Source organism: Bubalus kerabau, chromosome 11 (genome assembly GCF_029407905.1).
Source record: "Bubalus kerabau isolate K-KA32 ecotype Philippines breed swamp buffalo chromosome 11, PCC_UOA_SB_1v2, whole genome shotgun sequence".
Lineage (NCBI taxonomy): Eukaryota > Metazoa > Chordata > Mammalia > Artiodactyla > Bovidae > Bubalus > Bubalus kerabau.
In genome coordinates this window covers 12497299-12512720 of record NC_073634.1, presented here as the reverse complement: position 1 = coordinate 12512720, position 15422 = coordinate 12497299, and the positions used below count along the sequence as shown (strand labels likewise).

At 40.1% G+C, this 15422-nt stretch overlaps 1 protein-coding gene across 1 annotated transcript in view; it reads right to left on the bottom strand.

Moving 5' to 3' along the window:
* Positions 1–14727, bottom strand: part of TACR1 (tachykinin receptor 1) — a 178560-nt gene extending 163833 nt beyond the window's left edge. Inside the window, exon 1 of the mRNA XM_055539540.1 lies at positions 14339–14727. Within this exon, the coding sequence (XP_055395515.1) occupies positions 14339–14727 (389 nt within the window). The remainder of the gene's footprint in view (positions 1–14338) is intronic.
* Positions 14728–15422: the final 695 nt, after the last annotated feature.

Sequence of the window (15422 nt, the reverse complement as noted above, 5' to 3'; positions counted from 1 at the left end):
TTTGAAAGGTTTTCCCATGTAAATCTAATATGTTTAGATGATGAAGTTGCTTTAGATCATATGTTAGCAAAAAGAAAAAACACATATGTAGTGACCAATAGCCACATTAAAGGTTAAAACCTACTTGGATGAACCGAGACAACTGGCTACATCTCCTCAAAGTGTTAAGTCTAGATTAGGAATCAGGCCTATATTCCTAAAAAGAAATAAGATCTATTTTGTCTATTAATATCTGGTTTTAACTCCTCCAACTACTGATTCCAAATGTCTCCACTTGTTTGTACAGGATAACCCAAGCACTGACCCTATTGTGACAATAATCAAAATTGTTATCAAATGTAACTTGGTTATTACTCCTTCTCTGACCCCTAACTAGTTGCAATAATTCTTTTACTGATCATTGGCCTCTCTTTTTTTAAACCACTTGCTAAGTTTTGTCTCCTCCAGACTACAACAGACTCAATTCAAGGTAACAATGATGCAGACATTACAGCCACTCCTCAGAACAGATCCTGCAGGAATAACTACAAAACCCACCCTGCAGCCCCTTAATGAACAGGGCAAGAACTCCATGACCCCATCTAGGTGGGGTCTATGAATCATGTGCCAGCCTGAAGAAGCTACAGAAGACAGACTATTATCCCTCATCCTCCTAATAAAGATTTCTTGGGGTTCAAATAGGGAAATTTAAAGTAAGAGATAGATGAGCCCCTGGGCCCGAGAGCTGGTGATCATCAAATCGAGCAAAACTAAGGTTCTGTCCTCAGCCAAGCAAGAATGATACCTATTTCCCCTCCTGCATTGATATGGAGGGAATAAACTAACAGAGGGAATTTGTTGCAGTGAAATAGAAAAAAAGAGGAATGAGTTTTTCTTTTGTTTCTTTCCCTTTCCTGAGAACAAAGAAGATATAGAGAACAGTGAGCAGGCCTGATCACTTGTTTTTACTTTAACTGTTCCTAATCTGTAGTCTGTAACTAAGTTTGCTTTTCTCAAAACCAACCTGCTACTATATAAACTACTACCAGCACCTATCACCTCCCTAACTCCGCATGAGTTATATCCTGCACCTATTACCCTTTAACTCTATGCTAATTACATCCTGTACCTGGAGCTTACCTTTACGGCAGCTTTCCCTTGTAGTTTTCTTTCTTTTTTCATTTCAGAAAGAAAGCCATAGTACAATACACCAGAGGAAGACAAACCCAATTACTGGGTTACCTGATGCCAGCTATGACTTTTGAAACAAAACAAGAAGAAGAATGCAAGACTTTCATTACTTTGAGCCTATCATTTACTCTAAGACCATGAGACCCAGGCTACATGCAGTCTCTCAGCTCTCAGAGGAGGCAGGGCACAGTTCCTGAGGCACGAGCCTACTGTGTTCTCTCCCCTACTGGTTGAAGATTTAAGTCATCTTTCTATTTCTTCCAAATTCTGTCTCTGTAATTTGTATTCAACTTTAGAGGCAGAGGAAGCCAAGGTTTTGGTGGCAACAGCACTACAGTTGAATGAACCAAAAGGAAACCTCCCATTAGTCCCCAGCATCAAAGGGCACCAGTCAAGTACATCCCATATATATACTTAGATATGTATGTTCAATGGGCTTCCCTGGTGGCTCAGTGGTACAGAATCTGCCTGCCGATGCAGGAGATGCAGGTTCAATCCCTGGGTAGAGAAGATCCCCTGGAGAAGGGAATGGCTATTCACTTCAGTATTCTTGCCTGGAGAATTCCACGAACAGAGGAACCTGGCAGGCTAGAGGCCATGGGATGGCAAAAGAGTCAGATATGACTTAGCAAGTAAACAACAAAATATGTCACATGTATATGTATATACATAAACACATACATCTTTTAAGACTGGAAAAAAACTTGCTGATGGGATTCTAATGGAAACAAAAGTTGAAGGTATAATAACTGGCACAAATAAAATGAAAATTTATATTAACTGGTATATTTAAATGGATTTATATAAGATGGTTACATCTCTTGTGCCTAATTATAATGTAGGATAAATATTATGAATCTCATTGGGGAATGCTTCCCCTGCCTGATATTATAAGACAGGGCATATAAACCTGCCCCTTAACAACATTAATTAAACATACCAAAAGAAACCAGCAGTGTTACCTGAACCCTCATAATATGAAATTAAAATTGAAAGCTCATATTCGGGGGGTAATAAAGATAATATTAGTGATTTTAGCTCTGGGCTTAAGAGGGTCTTTGTTGAAAGTCTTGTGCTAACTTTTGAAGGCATGATAAATTGAACCCTAACTCTGTAGCAAATAGAACCCTCGATTTGCAGTTTAGTTGAAAATTTTCTCACGGATATAAAAAAATTTTTTTTAAATATTGTTGGGCAAATCATTCTTTTAATATCATTTAGTGGCAGACCAGTTCTCAGGGGGAAATAAAACAACTGTCTCCATCTTTGTCTTGCAAATCTCTGTAAATCAGAAATGCAAATACTGTGCACAATAACCTGAGGCTGAGCCAAAGGAGCTCAATCAGGTAAAACCTGAGACTGAAGGAAATAAAAGGAGAAAGCCTTTTGAAACTCAAACTACCGGAAAGGTTCCATCACCCCAAAGCTAATTCTCAGCTTCCTTAGGATCTACAAAGGACAAATATATATCTTAAAAGTCTTACTACAAATAGTAAAGCCTTAACTATCTGAACAAGTGAATTTAACTATTGCAGCTATTGTTTATAAACTTGTAAGTTTATCTCATAATACCTGATTCAGAACATTTTAATTTTTTAACATGAAACCATAGGATATCTAGTTTTTCTGTTTATATGTCTGTGTACATTAAACATAATACTTTCTGCTTAATGATATACCCAATTGAAGCAGAATTCCAGAGAATAGCAAGGAGAGATAAGAAAGCTTTCTTAAGTGAATAATGTAGGGAAATAGAGGGAAAAAGTAGAATGGGAAAGACTAGAGATCTCTTTAAGAAAACTGGAGACACCAAGGAAATATTTCATATAAAGATAGACACAAAAAAAGGACAAAAACGACAAGGACCTAGCAGAAGCAGAAGAGATTAAGAAGAAATGGCAAGAATACACAGAACATCTGTACGAAGAAGCCCAGATAACCATGATGGTGTGGTCACTCACTTAGAGCCAGACATCCTGGCGTGTGAAGTCAAATGGGCCTTAAGAAGCATTACTATGAATAAGTTAGTGAAAGTGATGAAATTCCAGCTGAACTATTTCAAATCCTAAAAGACGATGCTGTTAAAGTGCTGCACTCAATATGCCCGCAAATGTGGAAAACTCAGCAGTGGCCACAGGACTGGGGAAGGTCAGTTTTCATTCCAATCCCAAAGAAGGGCAATGCCAAGGGATGTTCAAATTACCATACAATTGCACTCATTTCACATACTAGCAAGATTATGCTCAAAATCCTTCAAGCTAGGGTTCAGCAGTATGTGAACTGAGAACTTTCAGATGTAGAAACTAGATTTGGAAAACGCAGAGGAACCAGAGATCAAATTGCCAACATCTGCTGGATCATAGAAAAAGCAAGGGAATTCCAAAAAACATCTACTTCTGCTTCATTGACTACGCTAAAGCCTTTGACTGTGTGAATCACAACAAACTATAGAATATTCATAAAGGAGGAAGCAGGAATATTCATAATGTGGAGGCAAACCACATTACCTGCCTCCTAAGGAACCTGTATGCAGGACAAGAAGCAACAGTTAGAACGGGATGTGGAACAGACTGGTTCCAAATTGGGAAAGGAGTACATCAAGGCTGTATATTGTCACCTTGCTTATTTAACTTATATGCAGAGTACATCATACGAAATGCTGGGCTGGGGGACTCACCAGCTGGAATCAAGATTGCCTGTAGAAATATCAACAACCTCATATATGCAGATGCTACCACTTTAATGGCAGAAAGTGAAGAGAAACTAAGGAGCTTCTTGATGAAGGTGAAAGAAGAGAGTGAAAAAGTTGGCTTAAAACTAAACAGTTAAAAATGAAGACCATGGCATCTGGTCCTACCACTTCATAGCAAATAGATAGGGCAAAAGTGGAAACAGTGTCAGATTTCACATTCTTGGCCTCCAAAATCAATGTGGATGGTGACTGCAGCCACAAAATTAAAAGACGCTGGCTTCTTGGAAGAAAAACTATGACAAACCTAGACAGCATATTAAAAAGCAGAGATATTACTTTGTCAAATAAAGTTCCACATAGTCAAAGCTATGGTTTTACCAGTTGTCATGTACAGATATGAAAGGTGGACCAGAAGGAAAGCTGAGTGCTGAAGAACTGATGCTTTCCAACTGTGATACTAGAGAAAACTCTTGAGACTCCCTTGTACAGCAAAGAGATTAAACCAGTCTATCCTAAAGGAAATTATCCCTGAATATTCATTGGAAGAATATTCATTGGAGCTGAAGCTCCAACACTTTGGCCACTTGATGTGAAGAACCGACTCACTGGAAAAGACCCTAATGCTGGGAAAGATTGGGGACAAAAGGAGAAGGGATGACAGAGAATGAGATGGTTGGATGGTGTCACTGATTCAATGGACGTGAGTTTGAGCAAACTCCAGGAGAAAGACCGGGAAGCCTGACTTGCTGCAGTTCATGCGGCCACAGAGAGTGAAACATGACTTAGCAACAGAAAAACAACACCAAATGGAGCATTGGTCACAGGACAAGAGAAAGTTGATATTTAACATATGCAACCTAGGTTTATAAGAAAACTTTCAAGACTGAGAAGTGTTCAAAGGCAAAAGAAACACAACTTAACAAATTGAATATCAGTGAAACACAAGCAGGAAGTTAACGTTTTTTGGTATGACCAAGTTCTCCCTCAAACATATAACACACAAATGAAGCTTAATGTGAGGGTGGTGTCTTTGGGACATGTAGGATGTGGGATGTGGCATGTAATTTCGGAGATGGTATAAAAGAAAATGATTTGGTTTTTCTGGGCTGTAACACAGTTGACTCTTGGACAGTGCAGGGATTAGAGGCACCAACACTTGAAAATCCACAGTGTTATTTATAGCTTGCCCTCTATTCCTCCATATTTGTGGGTTCAACCAATTGCTGACGGTGTAGAACTATATTATTTACTATTGAAAAAATTTGGGTATAAATGGACTCATGCAATTCAAACTCCTGTCATTCAAGAGTCAGCTGTATATAATATCCAAATACTTGGCTTCTGGTAAAGAGTATGTGCACCTCCACAGATGGGAAGGATGCTGGATGGCATTTGGAAACAGGTTTGCTGACTCAATTAGAAGTATTTTATAGTTTATATTTATGGGGGGAGTGGGGAAGGATATAAATGTTTCATCTTGCTGCTGTTACACCTGATGTAGAAAGCATCCAAGAGGATGCTGTGACAGAATAATGGTGTGTCGTGGGTTATTAGAGATTGCAGATTAGGAACTTTTCATGCAGTTCCATTCCTTTCCTTTTCCCTCTCTCCTTGCAACAATACTCCACAGGGTAACTTTTATTAATATCCTTTTGATCAGGTGGGAAAATTGAGGCCCAGAGAGGTTAAGTATCTTGCCCATATTCACATAACTAGTAAGTGTAGAACCACTGTTGGAACCTTTCCTACACTGAACTCCATTATCAAAAGTCAGATGTAAGGTTACTGAAAGACACTCATATGTGAAAGACATGAAATGCACTCCACGGAGAGTCCCAAATATTAAACGGGCAGTTCACACATTAACACTCACACTGAGGTTTATGTCACATGGCTGTCATTAAAGCATCTTTTCATCCCTGGGTTTCCTTATCCATAGAGCTTCATAGTCCTTCTGAAAGTTGGAAACACAGCTTCTAAAGGTGGCAAATCAGTTTCTAAAGTAAGTCAGTTTCCCAGTCTGCCCTCAAGGTCTATGACTTCCTTAGGCCACTCTGCTGAAATCTTCCTGTGTCTGTGATGGTATTTTAATATGGTACAGTCTAGGTCTTCAACAAATACTGTAGATATAGCACTTGGAGGGCTGGATGCAGGACAGATTTTGCTGGTCCTGCCTCAGGAAAGACAAGTAAAGCAGAGACAAGTAAAACACCCTCTTGCTAGCAAGGGTGTTGAAGAAAAAGCCAGTGGGATGGCAATAGTTGGACCTCAAAAGGGTCCATGAAATATCTCAGAGTTTTCAGTATGCCTTGATAGATTGGAGCTAAAGGAGAAAGGATAAATACCAAGGTAGAAATCAATCAAAGGTATTCTTCTGGGGTATAATACCTGTTGGGGACAGGGTGTGGGTTGGGAATCCAGTGGGGACCAGTCAAGTGAAGTCTGGAAGAGACAGGTGAATTAGAACATGTAGTTATTCTTGAACAGGGGTTTGAAACCAAAAGTTTTCTATTTTGTAGCAAAACATCATGGTAGACAGAAATTTGATCTGATTTTTCTTTTGCTTCAAGGCATAGGATCATAGGTGTGCTTTGAAGTCTGTCTGATGTCTGGTTTTCAGATTTTGGTTGGTGTGTGCAGAAGAGAAGTACAGTCATATCAACCACTATATACACACTTTAATAAGTTCCTATTCTGTGCCAGGTAACAGGAAACCAGATAAAGCATTCCTGTTCTCATGGTGCTTGCAATTTAGTGGGTGGGAGGGTGTGGGAAAGATCAAGTTACAGAGAGTTGCATAAATGATATACAAATATCCTGCATGAATGACAGGAATACACAGGAAGGACACCTCACTAGACCTGCAGATTAAGGTCAGCTTCTTAGTAGAGGCAGCACCTGAACTAAGTCTAAGAAGACAAAGTCAAGAGGTAGTACACCAGCCCTATAGCAGGCGGATCTGGACAAGGTAATGGTAATAGGGTAATGCTCAGTTCTGGGCATTATTTAAACTCTCAGTTAAAAGGACCACAGGGCTTCCCTGGTGCTTCAACTGGTAAAGAATCTGCCTGCAATGCGGGAGACCTGGGTTTGATCCTTGGGTTGGGAAGATCCCCTGGAGAAGGGAAAGGCTATCCATTCCAGTATTCTGGCCTGGAGAATTCCACGGACTGTATAGTCCATGGGGTCATAAAGAGTCGGACACGACTGAGCGACTTTGACTTGAGCGAATGGGAATAGCAAGTAGAGACAATGAGGATGGAAAGATGAAGGAACTAGGGACAGTTAACCAAAATAGAGAAGCTTCAGGATGGATCTATCAGAGAGATGGCCACAGGGAAGAGGCATTATATTAGTAAGGGCAGCCCCAAATCAGGGTCATTATTCCTTCAATAAAAGGAATGATTTTATAATGCTTCAAAATGGAATGAATTTAACAAATGAGACAACTTGAGTGAAATATTTAAGCAGAATTTGATCTTCTTACAATGATGCTGTCTAGAAGGTTGTGGGGTTGAATTATTATTTGAGTGAAAATTTGTTAAAAGGGCTCTAACATCCTCTCTGAAACAGTAGGACCCTTATATCACTTTCCTTAGACTATACGGATTTCAAAAGCCACCTTGAGCAGGAGCGTACAGGCAGACGTCTAAGGCACATGAATGCAAATTGCATGGGTCTCCAAGTTACTAGGGAGTGGCGAGTATGAGGATGATGCTAAAAAAATTGTTTTTAATAGTCTATCCAAAGTAGAAACAAAATCCCCATTGGTATCAAGGCTTAGATGAGACAGTGTATTGGAGAACATGCACCATAAGGGATCATTATAAACTGTATTAATATAAAATCCTCTTTCTAGTTTCCAGGTGACAAACATGAATAAATCATTATGATGATCCCCAATCCAATGCTCTTGAAGTTTATTTTAAAAACCCAAACTTCACATTGTTTTCTCTGTACTTTGCTGTTTATTTCCTCTTCCCCTCCTCTTCCTTTTCTTTATTTTACTCTAAGCCTTTCCCACATTGCCAAGGGTAGACCATTCCTTTGTCTCCGAACTCCCTCTGCGTGGTACTAATTGCATTGGGTTATAACGGTGTTCATAACTTTGTTGATAGTCGAAGATTGAGAGCAGATGGGCAAAGGCAATATTTCACTGCATTAGCATCTGGTACATAGTAAGTGCTCAATAAAGCTTTGCTGAATGGACAAATGGATGAATAAGAGGCCATTTCCCTCAATGCATGTAATTTTATCCAACCCCCCCTTCATACTGTGCTTACACTGTCTCTAACAGCTCACCAATGTCCTCTAATTGCCAAAACTAATGTCATCATCCTCGGATTCTAATGACATTATAATATAACCCATCATAACTCACCTCTCTTAATTTTTGTCACTCCACATATTCTGATTATTCCACTACCTCTCTGTTTCTTATTTTTTCCCTTCTAATACCTGATAGAACATTTCCATGAATCCCTGGCTTCTTTTCCAGAAACATATATAGGTAAAAGAGATATTCTCTACTTTCAAATTTCCAATAAGCCATCTGTTCAGAAAATTCCTAAATATAGATTTTGTTTCCCTAGGCTCTTATTCTCTACCCCCACCTCTCAAATTGCTTGTTGGGCATTTCAAACTAATCATTATATTTTCACGTAAAATCCAACAAAAACTATACTCATTTTCCTCTGACCAACTCCTCTATCCATTTCTTGATTCACTTGTGAATTCACTCAAATTGAGTCAGCCTGTCATTCTCCCCAAATACTTCGCAACTTTTTATTTCCATATTGCTGTTGTATAGTTTGTTTTACCTAAAATATCACCTTTCCTTAACTTAATCTTCTTTAAAAACCTTATCCAATCTTCAAGGCTCAAATCAGTTATCACCTTTTGAAGCCTTTCTTGATCATCACTGCTAGATTACCTCCTGCCTCCTCACTCCTATAGAATTTCTACAATACTTATGAAACCTATCATATAACACCGTATGTTATAGTTACCTTTAAATCATTATGTATCATAAGCCCTTTGAGGGAAAGCATGAGGCCCTGATTCAGGAACCACGTACCTGGTGGCACCATCCCTTGATGGACTGGAGATCTTTTTCCAGTTTAACAGTGAGTGTTTCTCGCTTACAATCTCTATTCTACTATTTTCTAATTGAACAACAGTAATAGTAGTCAAGTGGTCCTATGATGTGCTTTTACATTGAAAATTACTCTTTATTTTCCCCCAGTTGAACCCATATATGTTTCTGACAGCCAACCCCCCACCCCCACCAAAACAAGGGCTTTGACCACTCAGGACCCTGGGGGCTCCTATGATTTGGGAGAGGATGTGGCAAGGGCAGTGGGGCAACTCCAAAGTAGGTGGGCAGCAGACCTCTCCAGGAAAGGTCCTGCAGCCAAAATGGTTCATCCAAGATGTAAAAAACTCAAGAAGGTCTGTATCAACCCTTATATTCAAGATTCATGATTTGAAAAGACAGGATCAGTTACCATGGATGAACTTCTAGTGAATGAACATTCTCAGCAACACCTGGGTGCTTAGTCATGGACTGTAAGATCTATCTAATGCTTGGGGCTGGTGCACTGGGATGCCCCAGAGGGATGGTACGGGGAGGGAGTTGGGAGGGGGGTTCAGGATGGGGAACACATGTACACCCGTGGCAGATTCATGTTGATGTATGGCAAAACCAATACAATATTGTAAAGTAATTAGCCTCCAATTAAAATAAATTAATTAAAAAAAAATTAGTGGAAAGACTTGCCTCTGGGTGTGATGGAGAAGGACTGCCCTGAGATATACAATGGGATCCAAGTCTGTCAACAAGGTGAGGTTCAAGGACAGACTGCAGGTCTAGCAGAGACTTGGGAAGCAGGTTATTTAGACTTGTAGCTGCATATGACTGGGAGTTGGATAGATACCAGGGAATCAGTAAGCAGAGTTTTGTTATTTATGCATGTCTTGGTTCCTCTTTTAATCTCTCAGAGAGTTCATTCCCTCTTTTACCTTCAATCATTACCCCTACATGAGGAAATATTTTTTTGGTTCTGAACAAATTTCATATTGTCCAGAGACCATCATCATTTGGATGTTTTCTTTCACTCAAATACAATATATCTATTTAGACCCAGTCTGAGAAGTAAGCAACATTTACCTTTCATTTGCTGAAATTAAAACAGCCCCTGCCAGGTAAAGAAACAGTGTTATCAGACTAGCACTTTTCTGAGCCTCTAGCTGCTGTGAGCTGGGTTCCAAGTCAGGTCCCCATTCGCTTCTACCGCCCCTTTTGTGGGGCTTAAGGATTGGTTCCCCCTCCTCTCTTCTTGGATGCTGCTCCAGAGAACTGGAACCAGTCATCGTCACTGGGTCCTGAGGAGTGAAGGTGCCCCTCTCAGCGTCTTTCAACTTCCAATTTCATGAAACATCACACACATACCTTTTAGTTTTTAAAATACGAATTTTAAAATTTTGTTTTGAGTGGGAGAAATTACAGAGTTTTAAAAAGAAAAATCCTTGGTATTTGTTGGAGTTTAATTAGTAAACCTAATATTATTTAGTATATTTGTCTCTACAACGTTAAAAAATTCTAGGTAGCCATTGCCTTCAGTAAATGGGTATTCTTTCTGAAGGGACTCTCATTATCTCTCTCTGTCTCTCTCCCTTCACTCTATGGAAAGTTTATAGGAAAGACTGAAATCAGTTCTACCATCTGCAGCTCAAGTCTTTTTCTCTGCCTACACTTTGTTTCTAGAAGGAAATTGGGCAAAGCTTACCAACACAGTTTGACCCAGCTATTCAATTTTCAGGAGTTTATTCTATGAAAAGAACAAGGGATGCTCTCAGATTTCTGTCAAGAATATTAATTTCACAGTTACCTGTAATCATTCAAAATGGAAACAATATACATCTAAAAATAGAGGAATGATTAAATAAATGATTATAGCTATGCAATATAATGCATCCTTTAAAAATCTTATTTTGAAAACTATTTCATGATTTGGAAAATGAAACAAAACAAAACACACACAAAAAAACAACCATTGAAACTGTTTTTATTATGATCCAAAATGTATATTGAATATGAGTGACTCTATGTGGCATAAGTAACACAGAAAAAGTAAGTATAGCGTTCCAGACCTATATCTAGTTTTCTGTATTGGAATGGTAGATTGTTTACACTTTTTAAAATGGAGGTCTTGGAAATACAGCCTTGAGGCCTTATTCCTAACTCTACCTTGAAAATAGTTATAAACCCTGAGGGTGCCATTGATAATGTTCTTCCAAATGTTTTTATAGGAGCATGTATTATTTTATTTGTTCATTCATTTAATCAGTAAGCATATAGTGACTTCTAAGTACCAAGCACTCTTCTTCGTTCTGAGGAGATAAAAGTAAACAAAACAGAAAAGACACGCTCCTTGCTCTGCCCAGGGTTTAGAATCCTTTAAAATTAGAAGCAGCATTCTTTAAAATTTCATTTCATTTGACCCAGTAATTTTATTTCTGGGAATCTACCCTAAGGAAACAATCAAGAAAACAAAATAAAATTATCATACAGAATTAGCAGATTCTCAACAGTAGGGAGATGGTTAAAGTAATAATAGCATATTCGTGTAATGGAATAATATTAAGAGGAAGCCACTGCCATTATGTTACTGAAGAGTGTTAATTACATGAGAAAATATTATTCATGTTTTCCATTAATATCAATGGAAAAAAAATAACCTACCAAATTACCTAGAATCTTACTTCAATAATGTAATGAAATAGTCATAAAAAGAGAAATTCAAATGTTAACAGGTGTTACTTTTGCATGGTGGAGTCATGGGTGATTTGTATTTTTGTGTCTATGTTCTTCATGAATGAGGTTTAATTTTACAATCAGGAAAACCATGTTGCTTTAATTTTTTAAGATAATTCAAAGATTATCTGTTAAAAATTCAAGGAGCATACAAAAAGGTAATTTAACATTTCCTCCAAGTCTGCATCACCTTGGCGGAGTAAAGAAGAGATCATTCATATGGAGGCCTCTTCCTCTCTAAAACACTCTAGGGAAAAAATGGATGACCATGCCTGTAGGGAAGCTAGATTCATTGGAGGGCCTAAGGGGATTAATTCACTCTGCTCACGAGGCTGAGCAAGGAAAAACAGAAGGAGCATTGGAGAACCTAGAGACACAGCCTTGAAGCAGCATCCCTAACTCTCCTTGAACTCTAACCCTGAGCATGCCGTTGATAACCTGCACATCAGGCACAAGTGGCATTTCTTGTCATTTCCCTCAGCTCTGACACCAGAGATCTTCTGATCTTCCTGAGGGTGTCACAGAGAGTCAGGGTCCTGTGTGTGGTTTGCCTAGAGACAAACAGTGGAGCCTGAGATGTCAGAGTCAAGGCAGCCAAAATCGGGCTCCTTTCTCAACCCACTGTGAAGACCTTGACCCTGAATCCTACCCCGCACCTTCTAAGCGCAAAGAGAAAGAGAAGAGCTATGGAGCATGTCATTGCTGTATAAGCCAGAGCAGGAGAGCTGTCTGCTGGGGCTCCATCAGCTACTGAATGCTTGGGCTCACACTGACTGTCGGGTCTCCCTTGAGCTCACAAGTACCCAATGAAGTAAAAATATCAACTTTCCCTCTAAGTTAGGGATAATCAAGATAGTATGTGTAAAGCTGAAATAGCATCAGGCTTCACTGCACATAAAATCAGTTATGCATCATGCTGTGAGTTTTCTAAGTTTAAGGGGGCTGAGAAGTTAAGGGAGCAAGTCACTGCAGAAAGACTTACAGGTGTACCTGACATCCAGCAAAACAAATATCTAAAAACCAGAGTAGCATAAGAGATAAATTCTCAAAAAAATTCATTTCAGTACCACTTTGAGTAATTGGTTTCTCTCCTACATTTAAAATATAAATTGACTCACCACAATTTATTTTTCACATTACATATTAAGCACATAAGAGTTGCATAAAGGGAATTTAAAAATCAGCATTTGGATATCACTGCAAAAGAAACATAGTTTCCTCTGATTTAAAAAGAGATTTGGCTATAGAATCCGCTCAAATCAATTCCAAATTTTATGCAAAAGAGTTCAATAATTTTGGGAAAAAATTTTTGAAGCTTTTCTCATAGCTTCTTCTTTGGGTTTCTCATATTTATTTATCTCAGCAAGGCCATCAGAAGGACCCATTTCAAAATCACAGTGGCAGGTGTTTTAAGCATACCTCCACATCCTAGGTAAACATTTAACACTTGTGAATCTATAGATATACACATTAGAGACCTAGGGCACTCACAAAAAGTCAATACAAATAGAGCTATGCTCTAATAATTAGTTTTCCATCATGCCATCTTAGGACCCACTTGAAAATGCCAACATTTTCACTATTAATCAGCTTCTGGAACCCTAGCCTGTCGAATGCAGGAAAAAGCTCTCAATTGCCTTTGATTGCCTTTGCCAAGCATGTTTCTCTATGGATACAGACAGTCTAAAAACATTGACCTTACATGGCAAGAGAAATTTTGAAAAACTCCTGGATCCCTATATGTGGAGTTTCTTAAGAACAACATAGCTGCCTCTCATTCCTGAATGAGAACTCCTAGCAGCATAGACAGAGCTTAATTAGAATTCTGCATTTTATGATTCTAATTGAATGCTCTTAACATCCAAATAATATTAGAGGGGTAAGACGGGAGCAAAAAGCCCCTGAATCTTCAGGAAAAAGTGAAAATGAGGAATTTTGCCTACATGTACTCAAAACTTGAAAGCATCCAAAGGTTGAACAGCAGAAGAGCAGCCCTGCAAGGATTCACAGTACCCCAGTCAGGGGCCAGACCCTTGGCTATACCCTAGGTATCCCCTTTAGGCTGTAAAGGCAGAAGACAGAAGGAATATATGGAAAGAAGCAAAGTAGGAGTTGAAAGGAAAAATGTCAGGGAGATGAGTGGAGAAGGGGAAAAAAAGAGTTAAATGAAGGAAAAAAAAGGGGGGGGGGACGTTTCCAGGCAGCTCAGTGGTAAAGAATCCACCTGCCAATGCAGGAGATGCAGGAGATGCAAGTTCACTCCCTATGTGGGAACGATGCACTGGAGACGAGAACGGCAACCCACTCCAGTATTCTTGCCTGGAAAATCCCATGGACAGAGGAGCCTGGCGGGCTACAATCCATGGGGTTGCAAAGAGTCGGACATGACTGAGTGATTGTACATACATATGTACATGTAATGGAAAGGAGACAGAAAAATGGAAAGGAGTAGAAAAGGAAAGAGAGATAGAAAAGAAAAGCATCAGATAAGATTAAAATCCCCCATCAATAACTGACTCGGCTAGCTGTCAGTACAAATCCAGTGGTACAAGTGGTCAATCTCCACCTTGAACCATGCACTATTCCACCCTGAAGCTCCATAGCAGTGCTATCTTCCTTTAAAGATACTTTTTCCCTTTTTCCACAAATGTCAAGCTCACCTATCGAAGGCCACAGCCGTCATGGAGTAAATACTGGCAAAGACAGCAGCAATGGGGAAGAAGTTGTGGAATTTGCAGTAGAACAGGCCATAGTACCACTCATTGTGGACTGCGTAGGTGAAGTTCACCACTGTATTGAATGCAGCCATGGAGGCCTCTGCGAAGGCCAGGTTCACCAGGAAGTAGTTAGTAACTGTCCTCATTCTCTTGTGGGCCAAGATGATCCACATAACCACCACGTTGCCCACCACAGAGGTCACCACGATGACAGTGTAGGCAGCTGCCCAAAGGACAATTTGCCAGGCTGGCTGCACAAACTGGTTAGGCTCCGAGATGTTGGTGGAGATGTTTGAGAAGAGGTCTGAGTCCACTGGGAGGACGTTATCCATTCTTCTGCTAAGCGATTAAACCCTCCTCTCTATACACACACGGACCCTTTTGCAGCAGGGTCCTGAGCCAGCGCCTGAGATCAAAAAGCCCTGTTTAACCCAGACGGGAGGGCTCGTAGGCTCTTTCTGGACAGAACCCCTTCCTTACAAGAAGGCTTGACGCTCAAATAAAATCTTCTAGATGTGCTGTATATCCTTGGCTTTGAATTCCTCCACTTTTAAGCTTCAGGAAGCACTTGAGTTCTGTAATCTGCAAACAGCGTCTCTCCCGCGTTGAGCTGGAACAGAGAAAGAAATTCCACGGGTCACGGTTCCAGGAGGCAGGAGACACCCCCCCACCTTACTGCACCTGCTGCTGCTTCCAAGTGCTGTTCTTCCTGCCTGCAGCGAGAAAGGCAAAGCCCTATGCTGCGTGAGGACCTGGGGGCGAAGATAAGGCTGGGAGGTATTAGTCACAGCACAACCTGTAAAAGTCAGAGTCTGTGGCCGGGATTCTGGGGCCCTGGGTCCAGCTGGAGATTTTTTTCCTCTGCTTTCATTACCGCCGCCGCCGCTGCCGCCGCCGCCGCCTGCAGCTTTGCAGGCGCCTCTTGGCTCAAGTCCTGCTCAGCTTGGGAGTTAGCAGAACCTTGGCAGGCTGCGCCCGAGGTCTTTATAACAGGCTGTAGCGACGTCACCGAGAAGGGGCAGTACCT